This window comes from Scardinius erythrophthalmus (assembly GCF_964197995.2).
Source record: "Scardinius erythrophthalmus genome assembly, chromosome: 2".
NCBI classification, from domain to species: Eukaryota; Metazoa; Chordata; class Actinopteri; order Cypriniformes; family Leuciscidae; genus Scardinius; species Scardinius erythrophthalmus.
This window is the reverse complement of record NC_138222.1, coordinates 45,083,192-45,105,317: the sequence shown is the minus strand read 5'-3', so window position 1 is coordinate 45,105,317 and position 22,126 is coordinate 45,083,192. Positions and strand designations below refer to the sequence as shown.

At 38.8% G+C, this 22,126-nt stretch overlaps 1 protein-coding gene across 1 annotated transcript in view; it reads left to right on the top strand.

The window, feature by feature from the left end:
* Nucleotides 1–22,126, top strand: part of ccdc102a (coiled-coil domain containing 102A) — a 75,961-nt gene that overhangs the window by 29,889 nt on the left and 23,946 nt on the right. The window contains exons 2-6 of the mRNA XM_081359053.1: nt 7,626–8,391; nt 10,888–11,105; nt 17,581–17,689; nt 19,721–19,837; nt 21,393–21,602. Coding sequence (XP_081215179.1) covers nt 7,717–8,391; nt 10,888–11,105; nt 17,581–17,689; nt 19,721–19,837; nt 21,393–21,602 — 1,329 coding nt within the window. The 5' untranslated portion in view covers nt 7,626–7,716. The remainder of the gene's footprint in view (nt 1–7,625; nt 8,392–10,887; nt 11,106–17,580; nt 17,690–19,720; nt 19,838–21,392; nt 21,603–22,126) is intronic.

Sequence of the window (22,126 nt, the reverse complement as noted above, 5' to 3'; positions counted from 1 at the left end):
ATTTGATATTCAGTTGTGCAGTTTACTTAAAGGGTCATTTCACCCATTTGAACATTGTTTTTTATTTAAAGTGGGTCATATATGTAGTCGAAATGTAAAATAATTTTTGAATTTGGTGCCTTCGTGACCGAGAAAAGACAAAAAATAACTTCAGAACGCATTTGTATGAAAGACAACAACTCCCACAATGCACCACATTGCACAGCTCCGCAAGCCCCTCCCACTAATCCAGAAAGCGCATATCTGCCTATAAGAGAAATCACTCTTCCGTCTACAAGGCTAGCTACTACCAGAGCTTGAAATTCATTTCACATTCACACAAAATGTCTAGTTAGTTGGCGAACTCATATAGTGCATTACTCCTCGTTTGTATTTCTTTCGAAAAGGTGAATTATTGCATGGTACCTGGATGTTCAGTCAGAACATATGCGGTGCGAAACTAGGATAGTTCTCAACACAAACGTCCGTGTCCTCGTCTGATTCAGAGATTTCGTCCAGGAGAAATTGTCATCGTTGAAATTCTTTGCCGCAGACGGACTCTATCTCTGTGTTCGTAGCGGTTCGTAGTTGCATAGTGAGATCACCGGCGCCACCAGTCCGCCCTAACTCGAGCCAGTCCGGGCTCCTCGTCCGCGGCAGGAAGGTCTTCTGCCTCGGCTGCTCTTCGCTATAATGCGGCTTGTAAAGGTAGCCACAAACACCTGATTCAAGCATCAGACTTCCGAAATCCTCTTCTTCTATATCATATTGAGCACTCTCCTCCGCTATTGTCATAACTGTACATCTGTCTCCACAGCGCCTGTTAGCTTAGCTTCAAACAAGATGGAGGATATTGCTTTCAGTTTCAGAGAGTAAAGTCCCACCCACTGATCTGTAATAGGTCTGTAGCGTGAGCGCGCCCCACCCTGGGAAAGATGAGAAACTAGTGTCTGTAGTCTCAACAGAAATCCCCCCCTCTAACACTTCCTCCTACAATGACGCAAAATGACGATTTTTGCGTCATTGTAGGAGGAAGTGTAAGAGGTAAATAACAGATTTCTCCCGTCTCAGGGGAAAATGAGAGAGTGTTGCACGACCATTCAATAGTATGACTGGGTTTCTAACAATGCAAAGCTTAATGCAAATGGGTGAAGTGTCCCTTTAAAAATCTGTAGAAAATCTCAAAATGAATATCCTTTTTTTTCATACTGTAGGTTATATTAATGTTGTGATGCCTAAATTCACTTGTTGCATTTAAAATCGTTGATTTTTCATTTTTTCGTTACTTTCGGACTTAACATAATAATAATAATAATAATAATAACAAAAAAAGAAAAACTCAATGTTCACCTGTTGATGCCCTCGAAATTTGTTTCACTATAAAAGTGTCCAAGTAATTTTCCATTCCAGACGTAAAATATGGAGACACCATATGTTACCCATTTCTCAGACAAAATGTATTAACCACAGGTGACCCCAGTATTATGCATGACCTGCAGATTTCATGCATATAATGTGTGTGTGTGTGTGTGTGTGTGTGTGTGTGTATTGTTTCTGCAAAATGTGTTCACATTTTAAACTTCTAACATGAATACATTTTTCTTTTATTTTTGATTCTTTGTTTTTCTGCAAACAGTGTTTGTTTTATGTAAACAGAAACCTATATCCTAGAGCTGCACGATTAATCGCTAAAAGATTGCGATCTCGATTCAAACACCCACACAATCTTGTTTCTAAATGACAATGATTCGGATATGTCTAAGTTTGTCTAATATATAAGTTTATAGTTCAGATAAACACTGATTTCTACTTAAGCGGTCAAAATAGAATAGATCCCACTTCAAATAACGATTGTATCTATTACATTGTTACACCAGTCCAGTATGTAGCGACAAGTGACTTAAAAAATGTATTTGTCATTGAATCGATTCAAGAGATTAATTCAAAAACTCTGATTCATCCAGTGATGAAACAAGTGAAGCATTTACATTATGAGTGAGTCATTAAATCATTCATTAATTCAAACCAATTTTAAAAAAAATCATTCTAATTAATTAAACATTTTTATATAGACTGCAGCAATTAATATTTTGTCAGAACCTCTAGTAAATTGTGTTATTTTATTTAGTTGTCTGTTTAGAATCGTGGGAGGATCGTGATCTCTATTTGAAACAAAAAACTGAAGAAAAGTCACACCATATGAACATTTGAATGTTCATTTCAAGATTAGGTGTAGAATTGATTAAACACTGATTGAAAAGCAATTATTCTCAATTAATGCACTGTTTGATCAGCAGTATAGACTTATTTTATGACATTTTACTGGTATTGATTGTGACATGCAGGCCCAGTCAGTCTGTGCATGGGTCATGTAGATAAAGTAGATGCCCATCCACCAGCTCAGTCTCGACCGCAGACATGCCTGGAGTGGCTATAGTCATTACTGTTTTTACTGTATGACATTTTTGGCTTGTCTACCAGTTTCTGGTGCTTGAATCATTCGAATTTAATCAGCCGTGTCACAGTGTGAGATAATGACAAGCTTGAGAAAGAACGCTAAACCTGTTTACACTTTCTTTCATTTCTCTGTAAACTTGTGTTGAGAAAATAATGGGTTTCTTTTGATTTTACAGGACATTTATTGTGCTGTCTTACTGAATCACTAACTGTTCGAGTTAAACTCAGTTAAAAAGTTAGAGAGCAGAGCAGAGAAATGATGTTGCAGTGAATGGATGCCTCCGTTTTTCTTTTTCTTCCAGTATTATGAGTATTTCTGCTTGCGGTGTGGGTAACGTCCAGTGGTTTGGTGATGAAAGTAAACGGCAGCCCCGGCTGGCTGACTATTTGGTCTCAAGTTAGGTTCTTTTATTAAACCAGAATATTTAAAGCGTACTATGACTTAATGTTTTATAATACTACATAATTCATATGCCCTAAAGAATCAGTTTGACTGTTCCTCTTAAAGAGTATGTTTTATCCTTCTATCCTCTCTTCTCCCCTTTATTTGAACTCATCATGCTATCTATATGGTATATCGTATGCGTTTACCATCTGTTTACAATATTGAAACAGTTTGGCTGTCTGTAGCTTTTCAGCAAGCTTACTTAGCTGTGAAGATAAGCCGTTTTTAAGACTTGCTTATTTACACTTGGCAAGAACGCTTTCAACCGAGACAGCGGAAGATCTTTTATCAAGATCATCTGCTCTAATGTGGAACACAAAATGATTGTTGTCACTTTCACAGTCTGCGGTCGGAGACCACATGCGCTAGCAGCGCTCAAAACAGACAAACTTCCTCTTCCTTTAGGGGCAAATTCTTCTGAAAACCACAAGGATCACAGGTTACAGCCAAGGTGTGCTTTCACTCTTACAACTCTGAAATTTATGTTAACAGATGCTGTCCTCATAATACCCCCTTCTCTTATATTTCAGAACGTTTCAATCGACTTTTTGGGTTCACATTTTTCTATATACAGTATGTTCTCTGCAGAAACAAATAAGATCTCTGCAACATTACTCACTTCCTGCCCTGAGTGTCTTTTAACACTTTACTCTGTCCTAATGGAAGATATCTCCTGAGGCTATACCTTGACAAGCATAGCTGATGAACCAGAGAACAAAAGATTGTACTCCTGGCTTTATGTCAGGAGGTGACGGTGACAGTAGAGCATTGAAGTAAAATGGACTGCAGCCATCAGATCGGTTTTCACTTTCCCTGGCTCCTGTGAGTTACACTTTGTCTCAGTTTGCCTTCGAGTTCCTCCGACTCCTACAGAGCCACTGGGGAAAACACAAATGGATAGCGTTTTACACAGGGGCTTTATTTACGTCCTGCGTTGAAGAACTCTTCAGATTTGTAATTCATTGCTTGCTGAGTTTGGACAGATGAGATGTTGCTCTGTGGTGTGGTGTGTGGTCTCCGTTGTTTAAAATGTTCTTGTGAATTTTCTGTGATGTAATAATAATGAGTGTTCTGGGGCCTCATTTATAAAACTTTGCATAGATTTCATCCTACAAGTATGTGTACACACAAACTGATTTTTTTTCTTTACATGCACAGGATTTGATTTATTAGACCATACGTGTCTAGAGTCTGCTTTGTTATAAATCCCATATAGTATACGCACAAGCTTCAACCATCTTCTCCAAAATGACCATAAATGAAACTTAACAACACTAGTTTTATGCATAACATCTTCTGCATATAATTTACATATTCTGTGCATACTGCCACCCAGTCAGGCATGTGATACTTCCTAGAAACCCATGAAAACTGATGATGCAGCAGACTGTGAAGAATACAGAATGTCATGAACATTTGTTTATAAAAGGATGTAACACTGCAAAAAAGCTTTCTTAATCAGTATCTTTGTCTTGTCTAGTTAGAATATCTAAACATTCTTAAAACAAGATCAGTTTTCCCTGAAAAGCGAAAATGTATGAGATGTTAAGGAATTTCTCTTGAACAGAAGTGTATTACTGACACCCAGTTGATGCAACTGCATATGAAATGCCAAGCATAATGGGGCTAATTTCCCTCCAAACGGCTTTTCCCTCATTTTTTGCTTTTCTCTCTCAAAGATAATCTTTTGTCTTAGTGTTTACTTCTTTTTTGCCCATTTAACATGGCAAAGATTCGAATCAATTTCTTTGTGCTTGAACTTAACTAGCATTTGTATACACTCCATTATGCCTGTCAGCCTCATTCTGGTTTGGTAAAGGGTACTGTGAGCTTCCAGATGTTTCCTTGACAGTGAAATATGACCTGAAATGTGTGAGTCAGCTTGGTCCATTGGTGAATCAAACCGATGGCAGCAAATCTGTGACTTTTGAGGGATTTCTTGTTCAGGGTATACACTAGGAACAGTGTTTGGGGAAAATAGTTGTGGCAGGAGGGAAACCATTTAATCCTCCAATGCAGTTCATAATTAACCTCTGACTTTGTAGTTTTGCATTAAAGGTGAGCTAAGTAACTTTTTTACCTTAACCGAACAGCTTCGGAGTCATTGGAATGGTTATATGACATTTTTCGGGTTGAATGGTGGTCGTCTCGCACTCCTCGAGCGCCTGTGAGCGGAAAACCACACTTGCAACTTTGGGCCGCCGGCCTCAGCGTCAGGAAGTATCGCATGATATCAGATCTCGCGATGTAACGAATTGCTTTACGACACTGCACACATACACTATCTAAACATTTATTTGCTAGCCTTCTGTGTATCATACATACCTCAGTGGACATGGCTCCGTGCGTTCGCCGGGTTCTTTGCAAACAAATGCACATGACCAGCAGGAGAACATGGGAGAGGGGAGAGTCGCCAACGAGTTTTGACGACAGTGTTGTCATATATCTATTCCGAAGCTGTAGGCGGAGCTCTATAGAGAAACCCGCGAGCAAAAAGCGAGAAAACAGCGAAGAAATCGGCAAAGCTGCATAGTTCTGCTTTAAATATGATCTATTTTTTGTAGTAGGCAAGTGTTTCTCAATTTGTCCTAGTGCTTAGATGTAATAGTGCAAGCCTGAAACTTCAACCAAATCTGTCTTTTTTTTTTTTCTTTTTTTTTAGCAAATCTTTGCTCTTCCTTTGATATCAACTGCTCTTTCTTCTAGCTGTCAGCAGTATAGCAGCGGGTCCAGTTACACATTTTCCCCTTCTCTCGCTCTTTCCTCACCTCTTTCTCTTCATCCACTCGTCTCTCCATGCTGCTCATGTTTCTGTTGGAGATGCTGCTCAGATTGCATCATCAGTCTTAATTAGGATCTCCTGTGAAAGCTTCTGGAGCTAATTAATTTTCTGTCTCATTCTCGTTTTCTTACTTGTGGTGTTCTGTTGCTTTTTGTTGCTCTTCCAAATCCTTGCAGGAGCTCATTGGCATGACAACTGCTTTGCCTCCAACTTATCAGCTGTAGCTCACAAGAGACACCCAGTGACATATAGACTAAACTATGTAGCCTGTGGTGATATGTTGATCCAGGATACTGATTCATTGTACCCTTGACCCACAGTGGCATCGGTTGCTGTTCTTTGTCACCAAAACCCTTGTGCACCCTCCCAGCTTGCAGCAAACCTAATAGTCTTCATATTTTTTTTCCAGCTGAGCTAATAAAAAGGGGGCTTTTGTATGAGTAGTGTTTTATGAGGAGCCTATGCCTCTGTTTCTTGCCCCAATATAGTATAATGCACAAGTCGGCAGTTCCCAAAGCCACAGGCCCCACCCGTAAACTTCCTTAGGGTTTGAATAGTGGCATATGAGTGTTTTTTTAATGCCACAGTTTAGTGCTCTTGCATTGGAAATCTATGGGGGTAGAATAAATGTTAATGCACCAGAATAAATGTTAAAATAAGTATAGGCTCAAGACTTAAACATTATACATGTTAACATTAGACTACAGAGATAGCCTAAAATAATTTACTGATATTTGTCTATGCAAAGTTATATCTCGTTTTTTTTTTTTTTTTATCCTGTCATGAACATGTAAAGTCAAGAAACTATGTAACTTTTGCACAAGGATATTAGCAATACCCATCTTTCTAAACTCATTTTTACCCCCTGTAATTTGGCACTAAATCTCAGGTGAAAATTGACATTTTGAGTGGATTACTCAGTAAATATACATCCATGACATTTAATATTTTGGCTTTCTTCTTAAATTACGTATTTCTTTCACCAGAAAAACCCTCTGGTTGAGTTGACACGAAATGATCCTTCAGTTCATCATATTTCGCTTGACAATTTGGCTTCCACAATTTCATAGACTTCCATTTTAGGTGCAGTAATATACCCATAATGTTTGTTTGTTCCACTGAAAAAATAACCTAAGATAAGTGAGTTTGTGTATAACATGTCTGTGAATGTACCTAAATTGTAAACCATATTATGATTTACTAGAATTTTCTTTTTGGCTCAGACAGATGACATGCTCAGTTGTTTTATAGGTCAGAAAGAGGTCTGTTTTTAAAAATATAATAAATATAAGCCTTGTTCACCAAAGCCTCACACTTTTTACATACACAAACACAAGTTCCTACTCCCCTTTGCTATAGGGCTGTAACTCTTTTCTCACGCCCGATGAGAGATGCTGGCTGCTCTGGCAGAAGGCTTTTGACCTGGAACCTCCTTCTTTGTTACCCTGCCTGTACTCTAAGTAAATACAGCTCTGTGTGTGGGAGTGTGTGAAAGGGAGAACACTTGTAAATTAAAGCTGCACTTGGTTGTCATGGTGTGGTCTGGATTGTTCAACAATATTAATGTTATTGGCCCTTTTGCAATGACATGTTGACAGAGAGATTTCTTTTTCTCTCGTTTTGCTCTCTCTGCTCCTGTATGTCTTTGTCACCTACTGAATGTAAATGTACACTGTTTTTCAGAGCAAATTATAGTGCGCATTTTTTGTCCTATCTGTAATTCTATTCAAAATGACATTAACATTGCAATTCTTATGCACAACGACTTGAACAGACCACTTCGATAATTCTTTTTCTTCTTCATGAAATAAAAAATGTCAGCTTCTCTTGAAAATGGTATTATGGTTTTGGAAAACTCTATAAATAATTAAACATAGTATATTTCTAAGAATTTTTTAAAGATAGTTTTCATTTTGAAGGATCTGTTTACTCTTCTTAACTCTTCTTGCTCTTGTTTCACAGAAAACCACCATGTTGATGTGGATCATGGCTTCCTGATTAGATCTTCCTGACCACTATCTTCTCTATCCCTGGACTCATCATTGGCTCAGTGATGAACCACACACCTAGCCCCCACATGACAGAGGCCGCCAAGTCTGGGGTAGGCTTGTTGTGCGGCCTGGGCCTGGGCCCGGATCGGGTGCGCTCCCCGGACAGCCTGACCCACACGCCCAGCCCGTCAGGGGGAACACCCAGTTCAAGCCCTCCTCTGCTGCTGTCTCCAGGGCTGGGCTGTGATGGCGCTGGGGACTGGGAGAGCCGCGAGGAGCTGCGTCTGCGTGAGTTGGAGGAGGCTCGGGCACGAGCAGCTCAGATGGAGAAGACAATGCGCTGGTGGTCGGACTGTACGGCCAACTGGAGGGAGAAGTGGAGTAAGGTGCGGGCCGAACGCAACAGGGCACGGGATGAGGTTAGGCAGTTGAGACAGCGTCTGGACGCCCTTACCAAAGAGCTGACAGGGGCACGACGGGAGCGCCAGGAACTGGCGGCGGAAAATGAACAACTGCGTCTGGAAGCCCAAAGGGTCCGAGCTGAACAGAACTCCCCAGAGAACGCTTCCACTGCACCAGCATCCAACTCCTCAACTGCCTCCACACACTCCAACCAGCCAAGGGAACCAGAAATCAAGCATGACAACCAGGACGAGGAGAGCGTGAGAGATGGGCCTGGCTCTCCAGAGCAGGAACCTGTGAGAGATGTAGGCACTGACAAACTAGACAGGCAGAAGGTGAGTGTTCCTCATTTGGAAAGATGTAAAGCTAAATATTTTCAGAAAGGACTAGTTGGTGGGTTGCCTGATTTTACCAGACCCCAGCTGGACACTCAAATTCAACTACATAGATCGAAACAGAATGCAGGGGTTTTCTTTTTCTCAGAGGAACAAAGGACTAGGTAGAAAAAAGCAATTTCAGTTATTCGGTTGCAGGAAGATTTGTGCACTAACCAAAACCGCAGAGAACCATACTTAAGTTCACAGGAACTGTATGCCATATCACCTTTATAAGGGGATTCTTGTACCGTTTGTGGGTGCGCACCCGAGTTTGGAAGGAACATCATCCAAACAAACCAAACTCTGATGTCAAATGAACCCGGTGCACACCAAAAGCGCTTGTCAGAAAACACACTTATATGTCAAATCAGTTGTATACCAGAATAATACTTGAGAAAAAATTTGAATAAAACAATTTAAACCCAGATGCTCAAACCCATAGAATAACCGAGGCTGTTAACTCTCAATACAGGTAGACAGTTGTAAATGGGTCAGCCACAGACCTGGTTCACTGCACCTCCCTGTGATTTCTTTACCTGACTCTGTGCTTTTTGCTTGTGTGCTGGTTTCATTTTTTTTTTGTCCTATTATTAGAACCAGCACAACCTCCCATGGGGCCACAGCCAGGGGTACCGCACCAGTTCCCACTACCCAGAAACCCCTTTTTTATTCCTAGACTCGTTTGAGCATGTCCGTTATTTCCTTAGTATTTTTAACTAATCTTTCAAAAGAATTACCCCTCAAACAAATGTTCACCTATTTTTTTGGCTTGCAAAGACGACGCACCAGCAGAGAGATGGACGGAAAAATAAATGTCACTATAGTGTCAAATTGACCTTCAGAGTTTCGAGCATGATGGATGTATATTTCTGCACAGATATCAACAGGGGGTAGCCTAGATAGCTCAAGAGTCTCTATGGCTCCTGTAAACAGTGACAATTACCTGCTGAGTACAAAACTGTTTTTGCTTCTTTTTTTTATCATTGTTCAGCACAGAGACATAGACCTTTTCTGAAGTAGGATCAGGCACCCTCATTCAATCTTAGCTAAGTAAACAAATACTAGTTAGCTTAGTCTGATTCTCACTGGATTGTTTGATACCATCCCATTTCCTGATCTGTTTCCACACAGGCATGCTGAGTGCTTCCACATGTGGAACTCAATGATCTCTAATTGTATGCGTTTGGTTCCCCCTGGTGGTAGGGAGTTGTCATTGCACTTTTAGTGCGATTACTGAACTGTGTGGCCTTTCTGGGATCGTAGGAAGTTGGCAGCATGTTTAGTGTCTCATGTCTGTATCCTGGGGCCCATGTCTTTGATATGTAATTCCTGCTGTGTGTAGGAAGGAAAGAGAAAGGGTGGTGCACTGAACTGTAAAGCCGTTTTTTATTACTCCTCCAAAGAGCTTGTGAATTGCATCCATGCACAAAGGAAATAAAGGAAAGGTGCAATGTGATATTTGTTATGTGGATGACAGAGAAAACGACTCTTATGTGGTTTGGTTTAATAAGGAGAAAAAAAACATGAACTTTTTTTTGTTGTTTATGTTTTCAATTTGTTTTCATTGTCTTGAAACATTGAGACAGCAGTTCTCAGATGGTTTTGCTTCACAACCCAGGTTTTAAGTCAAGTCAAGTCAAGTCAAGTCAACTTTATTTATATAGCGCTTTTCACAATACAGATTGTATCAAAGCAGCTTCACAGTATTAAATAAAATAGTACATCAGTGTTTGTTTCTAGTGTAAAACGTCCACGTTTGGTAATGCTGATCAATAGTATTGTTGATTGATCAATTCAATTAAGTATCCCCATTAAGTATTAAGGTTTTACTTTGGACATTGATTGGCAGTATCAGAATTGTTTATTGTACAAAAGTAAACTTAAAACTTTCTATAAGAACTTAATGTAATTTTAAGTTAAAATATCACTCTCCCCTTGTTTATCCCTGTTTGTAAGATAACTCGATTTCTGGGTTCTACTGTTTTATTTTCTTGTTTTTCGAGGATGAGGGCATGTCATGCAACCTCTCCATTTTGGCATCTTTTGACCAGTTGAAACCCTTTCTTTCTTTCTTTCTTTCTTTCTTTCTTTCTTTCTTTCTTTCTTTCTTTCTTTCTTTCTTTCTTTCTTTCTTTCTTTCTTTCTTTCTTTCTTTCTTTCTTTCTTTCTGTCTTTCTTTCTGTCTGTCTGTCTGTCTGTCTGTCTGTCTGTCTGTCTGTCTGTCTGTCTGTCTGTCTGTCTTTCTTTCTTTCTTTCTTTCTTTCTTTCTTTCTTTCTTTCTTTCTTTCTTTCTTTCTTTCTTTCTTTCTTTCTTTCTTTCTTTCTTTCTTTCTTTCTTTCTTTCTTTCTTTCTTTCTTTCTGTCTGTCTGTCTGTCTGTCTGTCTGTCTGTCTGTCTGTCTGTCTGTCTGTCTGTCTGTCTGTCTGTCTGTCTGTCTGTCTGTCTGTCTCTCAGGAGGTGGAGTTATTGGAGGCTCTTCTCAGGGCGAAGTCAGAGGCTCCAGACTCATGGGACGTTCGCAGTGCCAGTAGCTTGCGCTCAGTTCTCAGTCGGCAGGACCGGAGCAGACTGCTGTGGGAGGATCTGGCTTCCCTGGAGGAGGACTCCAGCAAGCTCAATGTTCTCCAGCTACGCCTGGATGAGTCCCAGAAAGTCCTTCTGAAAGAAAGAGAGTAAGTGATCATTGTCCAGGTGGCAACAATGCATGCCAACAGACCAGAACTCAACAAATGAAATAAAAGGCCTTTAGAATCATGGAGCTTCTCATAACAATTACAGGGTTAACATAGATGTATCCTTCACTGCCAAGGATAACTGATAATAAAAAATATTTCAACTAACCACTGAATTGCACTCATCATAGACTGGTGAAGGATATATCTATATTGACTTTGAAATTCACCTACTGGAGGCATCTCAGAAGACCAGATGTTTTGAGAACAATCTATTTAGATTTGCCTTCACCCTGTCATGATGATGTTGATGATCTGGCCTGTGCTGTGCATGTCAAGCTATCATGTCTCTCTGTCTCTCTGTCTCTCTCTCTCTCTCTCTCTCTCTCTCTCTCTCTCTCTCTCTCTCTCTCTCTCTCTCTCTCTCTCTCTCTCTCTCTCTCGTGCATGCTGGGAGTGAGTGGGCGGAGCGTGGTGAGTGTGGATGTGAGTGGTTTGCCGACTGTGGCTGGTAAGAGTGCTTTTTCCAAACTTTTTCCTTTTTTTCTTGTAAGTGTTTTGTTTGTATTTTTCGTTGTTGTTTTGTTTATTGTTTTTTTGTGAGGATAGTCTGCTTCCAGCATTTTTGCTGGGAAGCATGGCGACTCCAAACACAATGGCTTTTGAAAATTTAACTCGGCGTCATGGAGTAAAAATTTATTCAAACGCTAACGTGGAAGATGTTTGTTTGGCTGTAGGAGACGTTGTGGGTCATGAAAACATTGTGTCCGCTTCGCGAATGAATAATGCGTTTGTGCTTTTCTTTAGCACTATTGAGAAGGCGAACGAAATAGTGCAAAATGGTGTTGTAATCAAAGGTTCGCTCACGCCGGTGTTTCCTCTGAGCACTCCCGCCAAGAAAATAATGATTTCAAACGTCCCTCCGTTTGTGAAAGATGAGATGATTGTGCAGGAATTGTCACGATATGGAAAGATAGTTTCTCCTATCAAAAAAATTCCGCTTGGATGTAAATCGCCTTTAGTGAAACATCTCGTGTCCTTTAGGAGACAGGTGTTTATGATTCTGAAGAATGGCGAGGATGAACTTGACCTGGTTTTTAAATTTAAAATAGAAGGCTTTGATTATGCTGTTTTCGCATCATCCGATACGACGATGAAATGTTTTGGTTGTTCTAAAATCGGACATCTTAGTCGTAATTGTCCTGATAAAATGAACTCGAACACAGAGCAGATTAATGCAGGTAAAACGGGGAGCGCTGTTGATGAATCTAGCGCGCCCGAAACCAGTGCAGCGGTGAATCCCGCGAATACACCGATCGAGCCGCTCGAGGCAGTGAACAGCGCGGAGGCGCGGGCGGTGCTTTCTACTGTTGTTGATGATGGAGGTGTTGTGGCGGTGTCCGTGGCAGCAGAGAACGCGCTGGGGTTGAGTACATTATCTTCTGTGATTGTAGAACAAGACCGAGATATTGTAAAGGAAGATCTGAGATTGAATGACTGTGGATTGGATATGGAAGTTGAATCAACTTTCAAAACACCAATTAAAAGAAGAAAGAGTCGAAATGATAAAACCAGTAAGCAAATCAAAATAACTGACGCTGCTGAAGATGAAATCATAGCTTCTGACGATGATGATTCTGACTCTTGCGTTTCTGTTTGTTCTGAGTTTTCTGCTTGTTCTCAAAATGAAGCAGTAAATGTTTTGTACAAAGCTGAAGACATTCGTGTTTTTCTTCAGGAAACGAAAGGGTTAAAAGGCGTGCAAATTGAGGATTATTTTCCTAATAGTGCACAATTTGTGAAGGACACCAGATATTTGATAAAAGAAGGGGCTTTCGTAGATCTTGAAGTGTATTGTTTACGGAAATTTGTCAACAAGTTAAAAAAACAAAATCCTAGAGATGATAAGAATGCCATGGTTTAAATCCCTAATGCCTAGTTCACACTACACAACTTTAAACGTTGGCAGATCGCTGTGCTGTTCAGACTACATGACTTGCTCTGGAGTCTTGAAGTCGTTGTGGTGTTCAGACTATGTGACACTACGTAAATCTTCTGCAACAGGGGCTTACACACTACAGGAGCTGACAACAAGTCTTGGCGCATTCCAATGGCAAATGGACGGCGGGACAAAATTGTTGGTATATATATATATATATAGTTGAGCACTGTCATTAGAACTCTATAACCGCAAAAAAACGTGTTATTAAAATATTTTTAAATTTCTATCTTTTCTATTATAGAGAATGTTTAAATACTAATTAAAAACAATTGTTGACAGTCTGTGTTATTATTGGTCTATACGTTTCCAACTGTAATTGATTCTTTCAATCATTTGAGATAGAAATAAAAGCTATGACTATGATATAGTGATGTGCCATATTATGAGATTTATTAAACAAATGAAAATGAAAAACAATGATGTTGTATGAATATATTAATCAGAAGTCTGTTGATGTCATGTTTATACAAGAAACGCATAGTGATCAAAGAAATGAGGTGGACTGGAAAAGAGAGTGGGGAGGTCAACTTTTTCTTAGTCACAAATCCTCTGTAAGTGGAGGGGTTGCAGTTTTATTTTCTAAAAATATGACTCCAGTATCTTTTGAATCTGTTGAAATTGAAAAAGGTCGTTTTTTAAAAGTTATTGTTAAATTTGAAAAAATTGTTATGGTTTTTTTTAAATATCTATGCTCCTAATAGTGGAGTGGATAGAGTTTTGTTCTTAAATTTAGTCAACACTACTTTGAAAAGCCTAAGTACAGATGATTTCTTAGTTTTAGGGGGAGATTTTAACTGTACTGAGAATGATAAAGTAGACCGAAATCATTTAGAACCGCATGTTGCATCTCAAAGAGTTATTAAACAACTCGTTCAAACTTTTGATCTCTGTGATGTATGGAGAAAAATGCATAAAAAAATAAGGCAATATACATGGGTTCATTGTAAAGATAATTCGTTGTCTTTGGCACGTCTTGATCGGTTTTACACCTTTAAGCACCAGCTCAATATTTTCAAATCTTGTCAAATTAATCCTGTAGGATTTTCAGATCACAGTGCAGTTCTTTGTTCTGTTTTAGTAAGTTGTGTGAAGTCAAGCAGTGCCTATTGGCATTTTAATACATCTTTGCTTGATGATAAACATTTTAAAGATTCTTTTGCTTTTTTTTGGGATGTTTTTAAGCAACAAAAGTATTTATATAGCTCTCTGCAACAGTGGTGGGATTGCGGGAAAATACAAATCAAAAACTTTTGCCAGCAATACACTCTTAATGTTACAAGAGAAATAACTCGATCATTGAAGACTCTAGAGACTGAGATAGTTGATTTGTACAGTTTGTCTGCATCTACAGGCAAAAAAGAACACATTGAAGCTCTAACATCAAAGAAAACTTTATCGACAAACCTGTTGGACATTAAGGCACAGGGAGCGCTGGTTCGCTCACGTTTCCAGAATATTACACAAATGGATGCACCTTCTAAATTTTTTTTCATTATGGAGAAAAAAAATAGTCAAAGCAGAATAATTCATTCCTTGGTCTCTGATACAGGACAGGAATTAACTAAAACTTCTGAGATAAGAGAAGTTGCTGTGCAGTTTTATAAGAAATTGAATACAGCTGATCTGATAAATGAAAAGATGACTATTAGTAGTTTTTTTGAAGGTCTGCCAAAACTTGATGAAGAGAGCAATGAGAGTTTGCAACTACCTCTGACAGAGCAAGAACTTTATACAGCAATGATGGGCATGGAGAATGGGAAATCTCCCGGGATTGATGGGTTACCCATTGAATTTTATAAAACTTTCTGGCCCGTTTTAAGAGAAGATCTCTTAGTGGTGTTTGATGAAAGCCTTACTAATGGTTTTCTTCCCCTTAGCTGCAGAAGGGCAGTTATCACTTTATTGCCCAAAAAAGGTGATCTTCAGAATATAAAAAATTGGAGGCCTGTTTCTCTCCTGTGTTCAGAGTATAAAATCTTGTCTAAGACATTAGCTACAAGATTGAGTAAAATAATAGGGAAGGTGATACACTACGATCAAACATATTGTATACCAAATAGATCGATTTTTGATAATATAACTTTAATCAGAGATGTTTTAGAAGTTTCAAAGCTGTGTGGTGTAAACATTGGCCTTATTTCTCTAGACCAAGAGAAGGCATTTGATCGGGTTGAACACCTTTATTTGTGGCATACTTTAGAAGCTTTTGGTTTTAATTCACGATATATTGATATGATTAAAACAATGTATTGTGACATTGAGAGTGTGATTAAAATTAATGGTAGTTTGTGTGCTCCCTTTAATGTACAGAGAGGGGTTCGGCAAGGTTGTGCCATGTCTGGGCTATTATATGTGCTGGCTATAGAACCATTGTTGTCCATGTTACGAAATAAGTTAAAGGGTTTAACATTGCCACAGTGTAATAATGCTTTCCGTTTATCTGCATATGCTGATGATGTTATTGCTTTTATAAATGATGATGATGATGTTGAAATGTTACGACAGATTGTTAATGATTTTAAGGACATTTCATCAGCAATTGTAAATTGGGGGAAAAGTGATGCTTTATTGATTGGAAATTGGCAAGGAGGAAATCCCATTCTACCAGGAGGCTTATTATGGAAAAAAGATGGGCTAAAGTATCTTGGTGTTTTCTTAGGCAATGAAGCCTTTATGCAGAAGAACTGGGAAGGAATGGCAGATAAAGTAACTGGACGTTTGAAAAAATGGAAATGGCTGCTTCCTCAGTTGTCTTTTAAAGGACGCACACTCATTATCAACAATCTTGTAGCTTCTTCTCTGTGGCATAGACTTGCATGCGTCGACCCTCCGGTTGGTCTCTTAGCAAACATTCAAACAGAAACAGTGAACTTTTTCTGGGACAATTTGCATTGGATCCCTCAAAGCGTTTTGTTTCTGGCTAAAGAAGATGGAGGCCAAGGTCTAGTGCATTTGTCAAGTAGATGTGCTGCTTATCGTCTTCAGTTTTTGCAGAAGTTAATTCTAGGATCTGAAAGACTGGTATGGAGACCAGTGGCTCAATGCATCTTGCGAAGAATAAGTGGACTTGGCCTGGACAATGTGTTGTTTTTAATGGACTCTAAAAAATTTGATTTTAGAGGAGTTCCTGCCTTCATTCTAAGTCTCTTTAAAATATGGAGTCTGTTTAAGCCTCAATGGATGGAACCATTAATGTCCCTGTACTGGCTACTCGAAGAGCCCATTGTGTGCGGAGCACGTTTCGATGTATCTGGTGACGAAATACCAGGTCTTAAGGATTTGTTGTATAGAAGTGGATCTCTACAGTTGAAACACATTATAAATAAGGCCGGGTCTGATTTTAATGATGTAGAAGCAGTTTCAGCCTTTTTAAAGGTAAAGTCTGCACGATACATTAAACGGTTTTTAGATAAACTGCAGGGGGCTTTGAATGTACAGGAAAGAGTTTTACTTGATGAGTACAATAAGAAATGTATATTTCCAGATTGTGAAGATTTTTTCCCTGATATAAGTATTGTACCTGATCTTTCTTCATTTAATGACATTAATCCCATGTTGAAGAAGGAAATTGATGTGCAAATTGATTTCTTTGAAGTTAAAGGGAAAGCATTGTATAGAAGTATTGTTAAAGTGACGAATATTAAATGGTTAAATAGAAGTGATACTGTTTGGAGAGACATTTTAGAGATCACTGAAAAAACTATAGCAGTTATAGCAGTTGGCGCAGTTGGCGTATGGCGCTATAGCAGTTAACTCTTTTGTGGCAATGTTGAACCCAAATGTAAGTGAGGATTGTCCTTTTTGCAGTGAAAGGGAGACTGTGTTTCATTGTTTTATGTTTTGTAACAGACTTCCGTTTTTGTTTAGTCTTCTGGAGTTTCTTTTTGAATCTTTTGAGGTATGTTTTACGAAGCAGGATTTTATTCTTGGTTGTATGTATACCATTAAGAAAAAATACAAATGTCAGTTGCTTAATTTTATTGTTGGTATTGCAAAATTAGCCATTTACATAACTAGGAGAAATAAAATTGAACAGAAAGGAGAACAAGAACTTGTAACAGCTTTTAAAAAAATGGTAAAATCACGACTTGTAATTGAGTTTAATTTTTATAAACTGATGAGTACATTGAATATTTTTGAAATTGAGTGGTGCTGTGATAATGTGCTGTGTTCATTAGTTGATAATGAACTGGTTATCTCAGAAGTGTTGACGTAAGATTTTTTTATCAAATCGAAAAATATGTGATTTGTTTTTGTGAATATTTTTTATTGCCATGACATTTTTGTAATAAAAGGATTGTCAAAAAAAATTCTCTCTCTCTCTCTCTCTCTCTCTCTCTCTCTCTCTCTCTCTCTCTCTCTCTCTCTCTCTCTCTCTCTCTCTCTCTCTCTCTCTCTCTCTCTCTCTCTCTCTCTCTCTCTCTCTCTCTCTCTCTCTCTCTCTCTCTCTCTCTCTCTCTCTCTCTCTCTCAGAGATAAACACACACTCATTAAGAACATTGAGAAGCTGGAGGCAGAGCTGAGCCAATGGAAACTCAAATACGAAGAACTGAACAAGAGCAAACAAGAGGCTGTAAAACAGGTGAGGAACATAAGCAACATAACACTTTTTTAACACTTCAACTGGTGTGCATATTATGGATGAATGATATGTAGAATATTCTTCATATGTTTGCAATTATTTTGCTGGTGATAAAGTCAATAGTGACAAATAGTGTGGAAAAATGTATTGATTACTTTTAACTAGATTTATACTGTGCATTAATACCCTGAATCTACTGATCAACAGTGACTGTTAGGTTGAAGTGATTTGAAAAAAGCCATTTCAGTCCAGTTGCATAAATATTGAGATATATATTGAATATTGTCAAAAGGTTGGGTGGAAACCTAGATCGCCCCAACTCTTCTGCATGTAGTTTATTATGGCAGTTATTCTTCAGCAACTTGCAATAGGTCACTATCAAAAGCCAAATAGTTTTGTAGCAGCTGTGGAGCATTTAGTTTAGTTGGCTTCATTGATTGGTATTGCTATTTTAAGCAATTTATTTTTGCTTTACGGGCATCAAGTCAAGACATAAATTTGCTGAGCCTTAATTGTGAACATTAGTATTCTGGCTTCAACGCTGTGTCTCTTATTTGCGGATTGTATCTGATTTACAAATAACAAATAAAACACTGAAGCCAGAACACTAACACATGGTATTCTCATGAGGAACTGATCTCCAGCACTTTCGTGTTAAAAGAGCAAGAAATCCTTGGCCCTTTCTCCAATTTTCCGCAATTTATAGTGAGAGCTCTAATCAATAGGAAGAATGCAAGGCCTGTTCATCAAAACCCCTACACTTCACCTTCTGACTTTCAGATATCATATTCTTCCTTATAAGTCACGGATCCTCCATGCATAGTCATGCCTGCTTCAAATTCATAATAAAAAAGTGGACACAGTCAAAAAGTTGAACACACCTACTTGTTCTTCATTTTATTCTAAAATGTGGAAAAGAATAACAAAGTCATGAAAAATATAAAATAAACGATTTAATACAAAAAATAAATTAATAAAAACATAAGGTGTATCCACTTGGGATGCTTTTTTTTAAGGAGTTCACATGTACGCTGGCAACATTATACCATTACATATACATATACATAATTATACCATTACATATACATATAAGTACCATTATACCATTATACATATAAGTACCATTATACATATAAACATACAAGTACCATTATACATATATACATATAAAAACATATAAGTACCATTATTATATTATATTACATTATATTATATTATATTATATTATATTATATTATATTATATATTATATTATATTATATTATATTATATTATATTATATTATATTATATTATATTATATTATATTATATTATATTATATTATTGTATAACTGCATATCTTTTTTTATATTTGAATTACTGTATCCAAACTTTGACTGATATTGTACATAAGAATACCACCAGGGGGCAGTTTTTACCCATGAACGAGACAGTCTGGCATTGTTCATGAATGATTAGACTGCTGCTTAGGATGTCTTTCAGTCAGGCACTTTTATGAAAGACAGACACACTGATTGGGCCCAGGGAAACTTTCACTCTCAATACAAGCCTTCCATAGAGAGAATAAGGGACTGATTCATCATCATACACCTAGACCCCGTCACAGGCATATAGTGGAGAGATGATGAGTAGGAAGAGATGTGCTTCTCTTTTTAATAACCTCAACCTGTAAGGATGTGCATGAATACCATGAGATGATGAGTAGGAAGAGTGTGCACGCTACACTCAGTAGTTTAATAGATGAGCTGCCTGTCCCCAGCCCAGCTGTGTGAGCTCACGACCTGCTGCGAATGTTAATCACTGCGTTTGAGTCACAGTATGGCGAGTGCGAGTGCGAGACGCTGTAGAACGATCAGACTTTGACCAAAGCGTCCCTCTCGCTTAATGGCAAATGTGCTAGACCGTATTGCCACAGAATGTCAGTACAAGTCGTGTTAAATGAGTGCAGTTTCACAGAGTTTCATCAAATGTGAAATGAGTTTAAAAACCAGACTCCTTCACAGTCACAATGTAAAATCTTTCTTTTGCAGCTGAATTTTTTGAAGGAGGTGCATCAGGATGAGCTGGGCCGCATGTCGGAAGATCTGGAGGACGAGCTGGGAGCTCGCACCAGCATGGACAAGAAACTGGCAGAGCTCCGTACAGAGGTGAAACGCATGTACTTTTGCTGTGTCCTACCCATGCTGCATTGTTCTGCATGGGGCAGCGGGTTCGGTGTCACCCCAGGACTCACTGTGATATACATCAAAGTTAAACACCCTCAGGGCTTTAAGCATCCATCTGCTATCTCTCCTGCATTTCGACTAGCACGGCACCAAACACCACATCCCTCTGTTAGTCAGGCTGGCGTAATGACAGAACACTGCTCTCTAACACATTCCCAGCATGCAGTGTTATCAGCGGGGTGTTTCTGAGATGAACCTGGCAGGAGAGAGTGACATTTTGCACTTTGATGCGCCCCTTAAAGAGCGCCGCTACTCCGGTGTGCCGGCTAAGATCCGCTGTGTCCCCTCATCGCCAAAATCCCATGGTGACCTCCCTTCATCTCTGCCCTCAGGAATCAAGGCATTTCACTGGCACTGCCTCATCTCAGCAGTCAAATGACATTATAGAAATATTAATGACTAGTGTGGAAGAGTTTGGGGTATGAAAGTCAGCCAGCACTTAAGGTGAATCTAGGAGAAATGGTTTCCCATTAAACTGCTTTTAGCGGCAGGTCAGAACTGGGAAATCGTGGAGAGCCCTTCACTTAGTTCAACAACATTCTGGGGTAATAGTAGTCCTGTGTGCTAATGCAGCATACGCATTAGTCTTTCCTGATTATGGGTATACACATGGGAAATGCTGTGTCTCCATATTTTATTTACTTAAAAGAGTTCTGCACACGGTATATGCTTTAGTAGTTTTCAGGAACAAAAAAAAAGAAAAAACTGTTCAGTCAAAATGATTTGTATAATGCTTATACGATACAAATTGTTCTAATGCTTAACAAAAAAAAGGTAAGGTTTGGGAACCCAAACTTACATAACCTTTTTTGTGTGGATTTTCCAAGTGAAAAGAATTTAACTAATTGATGAAACAAATTAAGCTTGACATATTTATCCAAAACAGTTTTTATGAAGTATTTGTTTACTGAATTTAACAGAAAAATAAAATTGTAAAAGCAGGATATGCAAAAACACCCTTCCAGTTGATTTCAAAAAGGTTAGATCCAAATCTGGGTAAATATCAAACATGCAGCAATGCAAGTTGACCTAAGAATATCACCAAAGTAGAAGCATTCTGTACTGAAGAAAAGAAACTAAAGATACTAAAAGAACAAAAAGACTGTTCAAATGTTTCATTATTTTTAAGAAATTAATAATTTTATTCAGAAAGGGTGCATCAAATTGACCAAAAGTTATTTATATAAATATCAAATAAATCTAAACTTTCTATTCATCAAAAAATCCTGAATACATTTTTTTTTAAACAATATTTGGTAAAATATTATACCATTGTGAATATTTACATTTGGGGTGAAATGGTGATGCATTTTTTTTAATCTTGTTGTGCTTATGGGAAATTTGTACATGTTAGGAATAGCATTACATTCAAATTTACTTTATCATTGTCCTTAGATATTTTGTTTTCTATTATGTTATGTCTCTCTCTCTCTCTTTCCTCGCTCCTGTCTTACTGAATGTATGTGTGTATGTGCAGATGGAGCGTCTGCAGGTGGAGAATGCAGCAGAGTGGGGTCGTCGGGAGCGGCTGGAGACGGAAAAGCTGGCTCTGGAGAGGGAAAACAAAAAGCTGCGCACCCAGATGGAGGACCTGGAGGAGCAGCTGGCACGCAAGCGCAGGCAGGCCGCCAGCGCCCTGGACACTGACCTCAAGACCATCCAGTGTGAGCTGTTTGAGAGGAACAAGGTGAGTGAAGGAGAGCGCAGTAACCTCACACAAATAATCACAAACCTACATAAGTAAGCATTTCTCAACATCTCAGCATCAGCTCAGATTCTACTATAACAGCATATGAGAGATGGATGAGGTGTGGTGGCAGTTTGCAAAGTATCTGAGCCTCTACCTGCAATCAATTCAGGCAGTGTCACTGACGTAAAGAGGCCATATCCATCAGATCCTGTGCTCAGAGGCGTGCGCCCTGTTCTGCAAGACAGTGGATGTGCGCAATAGCTGCCACGCAGTTTTGATGGACGTCTCATGTTGTGTATTGGCTGTGCTGAGAAAGTCGTTCAGTGTGTGTGTGTTTGTAAGATGCTGGTGAGGCTCTATTAAAGTAGTGTGTCAGGAAATCCAGACACTTATGGCCAGGGCCCTTATGAGCGACCATTAGCGCAGCCAGAGATTTATGAAGTGATCCAAAGCTCCCCTCATATATACGCTGTAAATCACTCGCTCACCTGCTCTTACACTTCTGCCTAGAAAGTAGGAAA